This window comes from Triticum dicoccoides, chromosome 5B (assembly GCF_002162155.2).
Source record: "Triticum dicoccoides isolate Atlit2015 ecotype Zavitan chromosome 5B, WEW_v2.0, whole genome shotgun sequence".
Classification (NCBI taxonomy): domain Eukaryota; kingdom Viridiplantae; phylum Streptophyta; class Magnoliopsida; order Poales; family Poaceae; genus Triticum; species Triticum dicoccoides.
This window is the reverse complement of record NC_041389.1, coordinates 649984442-649988322: the sequence shown is the minus strand read 5'-3', so window position 1 is coordinate 649988322 and position 3881 is coordinate 649984442. Positions and strand designations below refer to the sequence as shown.

Below are 3881 nucleotides of genomic sequence, written 5' to 3'. Positions count from 1 at the left end.
GTGCTGCAACTGCCCGTGCACAAGTTCGGGATACTAGGGTACCCCTACTCTAGTACACCGACACATGCATATTTCCCATTGACACATATATAAACAAATATCAAAAAATTAAATAGTTAAATATATTTATTTAATGAGTTTAATATTGTTTTTGCATAATTCGTAGGAGAAAGGCGAGGATCTCTTCAGATTTCCTAATATTTTGTGATATATTGTTTTTCAACATGATACTATAAAGCATTTCCTTGCATTTATGCAATATATTTCAATATATGAACATTTATAACACATCTTATCCCACCCACCGATCACCGATCGCACTCTCCCCAGATCCTCTAGGTCGCCAATGTTCTTCTTCCCATCCACCCTCCACCACCTCTCTCATGATACCCAACACACCCCTCTATCAATATAGAAGCGGGCAATCTTGCATATCTGGAAAGATGGATCATTATTTAATAAAATCTCCCAATATTGGTTTGCTATATTTATTTGAGTGGAGAGCGGTGCGGATTTTTGTATCGTGAAGGCGATGGAGATTCGCTGGCCATGAGCTGCGTCTCCCCTTCGGCCCTCTATATATAACACAACATAATTGGGGTACAAGGCACACCATCACCAAGCAATCAAGCAGCAAGAGCGGAAATATCTCCATTCTCTTCCTCCCGGACCTCCTCATCCTCCATCTCCTCCATTGTAAGTTCTAGATTTAGCCTTCATATCCCTATTCCATCCTTTATTTCTCGATCTTTTTTCATCGTCCACCCTTTCTAGTTTTTCTATCCATGTTTTATATACATGAGTTTACAAGAGGTGACGTTATATATGTGTAGGGTGTAAGTAGTTCATTTGATCTATATAGTACACATGTGTTGACATCCATGTTTATGCCTCTCTATATATGTGTTGCCATTTTTTATGGTTGATGTTATTTGTCTGTGTCTATATTTTGGAGCTAAATGATTTCATAAATGGAAAACATGCCAAATTAATCATGCATATAACAATCATCAATCTATAGGACGGAAGGTACTAGATTTCTTCTATTACTTTTTGATCATGTTTTGGGAATTATATATTAGTGAAACTATGATGTCACTAATTAATATTACATTTTTCTGTTGACTCTTTTCAAGAATAATAATCTCCTTGCATGTATTTGGCATGAGTGTGTAATGGAATAAATAATTTCTTTATTCTATTTTCAAATTCATTTAGCTGATCATGGCATCCAAGGCCCAAGGATCCTCCGGTGTGAAGGTACTAGTTGTTGAGGACAACACAGTTCAAAGGATGGTCCTCTCGCAGCTGTTACGCAATTTTCAATGTGAGATAACTCTCACCGTGAATGGAAAAGAAGCAGTTGACCTATTCCTTGAGGGGAAGAAGTTTGACATTATATTTTGCGACAAGGACATGCCCATCATGACTGGTCCTGAGGTGCTTAGCTTCCCCTTTGGATTTTCAATGTATTTACAATTTTTGGAAATGTATTGATTCGAACATAAGTCCTTGTTTTAAGTTTGCAAATAAACTAAAATTTCTCTTGTTGTGTTGCTTAACAGGCAGTTGTAAAGATCCGTGCTATGGGGGAAACTGATGTGAAGATTGTTGGGATGTCAGCTGATGACGATGCCATGGAGGTGTTCATAAGTGCTGGTGCTGATATTTTTGTGCCCAAGCCTATCAAGGTTCAGGAACTCGAGTCCGTAATTAAGGAAGTCATCAACAAGAAGAAGAACACCATGGTCTAGCACATTCGAACTTCCTTGAGCGATGGACGAAATATTTTTCTACTCATGGAACTATGTTTTCTTATGTATGCATTGTCATGTTGTTTAGCTTCATTGTGTTGCTTAATTTCGAAAGATTAATGTTAATCATTCTAAGCAAGAAGAACATGAGACGGTATCATTGGTTCCATGGCATGGATATATTCCTTGATCGGCACCAATATAAATATGGCGCAAGAGCATGCATATTTGTCCATTGTCACTTTTACAAACAAATACCAGAAAGAAATAGTTACATAATTTATTTGCCAACTTTAATCGAGGGTATGTTTTGCATAATTTGTCGGAGAGAGGGTCGGAGCTACTTGAGATTGTTTTAACATTTTGCGAGACATTGATTTTTAACACAATACTCTGAAGTATGTCCTTGCATTTATAAACCTCCTCAAATAATTTTGTAATATATTTTCATTTCTAAATATTTATAAACCTACTTATCCCTCCCTCCTGCCCTGAGCGCCTCTCTCACATGATCCTCTACACCGTCGTTGCTCTTCGTCCCATCAGCCTTCCCTAATCCTACATCCATTCTCTTGTGCTACCCAATGCATCCCTTTGTCGTCACATAAGTCACCAATATGGATTTTCCGAAGATGTGCATCACTAATGTATATATATAATATCCCAAAATTCATTTGCCATATTTATGTGAGCAGAGAGTGGAGGTTTATGCATCTTGAAGGAAGTGCAAATTGGCTGGCCATGGGATATGCCTCCCCTTTGCCCCTGTATAAGTACCATGGCATACTCAGGGTACAAGGCCCACTACCACCAAATAGTGAAGCGGCAAAATAGGAAAGATATCGATTCTACTCCTCCAATTCCATTATAAGATCCTCCTTCAGCCCACATATCCCTATTTCATCCTTTGTTTTTGTACCTTGGTTTATCATCGAGCTTGTAATAGTTTTTGTATCGATGTTTTACAAACACGAGTTTATAAGAGGTGATGGTATTTGTGTGTAGAGTGGAAGTAGTTCATTTATATATATATATATATATATATATATATATATATATAGTACTTTTTTGGCATCCATGTCTATGCCTCTATATATACAAGTTCAAGGAGTGTATAATTTCAGGGGAACACAGAGGCGGTGGAGGGGTGCCTATGGGGTCCATGTGGCCGTGGTCGCACCCGCTTGGTTGTGAGTTGGGAGGACAAGGGGCCCATGGGCACCACGTTCCACCTCTCCGCTTCTTGGGGCCTTCTAGAATTGAAAATAAATGAATTATTTTTTTCTCAGTTTTTTGTCACTGCTACTTCTTCAGCTTGTGTTGGTTTTTCCATTGAAGAGGAAAGGGTGATGCAGCAAAGTAGAGATAATTATTTCCCTCAGTTAGAGAACCAAGATATCAATTCAGTAGGAAACAATGCATAAATCACCAATACCTGCACAAACAATCAAACAACTTGCACCCAACACGATATAGGGGTCGTCAATCCCTTCACGGTCACTTGCAGAAGTGAGATCTAATAGAGATAAATGAAACTGAACAAAAGGTAAAGTAAATATTTTTGGTATTTTTGGTTTATGGATCTGAAAGTAAAAGGTTGCAAAATAGTAGATCGGAAACTAATATGATGGAAAATAGAGCCGAGGGCCATAGGTTTCACTAGTGGTTGCTCTCAAGATAGCAAATAATATGGTGGGTGAAGAAATTACTGTCGAGCAATTGATAGAAAAGCGCAAAGTTGTGATGATATCTAAGGCAATGATTATGTAATATAGGCATCACGTCTATGTCAAGTAGACCGACTCCTCCCTGCATCTACTTCTATTACTCCACACATCGACCGACTCATGCCTGCATCTGGAGTATTAAGTTCATGAAGAACAAAGTAACGCATTAAGTAAGATGACATGATGTAGAGGAATAAACCCAAGCAATATGATGTAAACCCCATCTATTTATCCTTGATGGCAACAATACAATACGTGCCTTGCTGCCCCTACTGTCACTAGGAAAGGACACCACAAGATTGGACCCAAAGATAAGCACTTCTCCCATTGCAAGAAAAACCAATCTAGTTTGGCCAAACTAAACCGATAGTTCAAAGAGAATTACAAAGATATCAAATCA

General features: G+C 38.3%; 1 protein-coding gene across 1 annotated transcript; it reads left to right on the top strand.

Annotated features, from left to right (window-relative positions):
- Positions 1-619: 619 nt before the first annotated feature.
- LOC119306502 (two-component response regulator ORR42-like) lies at positions 620-1889 on the top strand. The gene is made up of 3 exons (XM_037582701.1): positions 620-696; positions 1219-1440; positions 1566-1889. Exons 2-3 carry the CDS (start codon positions 1225-1227, stop codon positions 1752-1754), a joined length of 405 nt encoding a protein of 134 aa, XP_037438598.1. The 5' UTR covers positions 620-696; positions 1219-1224; the 3' UTR covers positions 1755-1889.
- The last annotated feature ends 1992 nt before the right edge of the window (positions 1890-3881 follow it).

Bases quoted from the DNA above. Each gene is read 5' to 3' on its own strand.
- LOC119306502 (XM_037582701.1), top strand. From the start codon at position 1,225: ATGGCATCCAAGGCCCAAGGATCCTCCGGTGTGAAGGTACTAGTTGTT. The intron at 1,441-1,565 runs GTGCTTAGCTTC...GTTGCTTAACAG, and splicing joins CCATCATGACTGGTCCTGAG to GCAGTTGTAAAGATCCGTGC.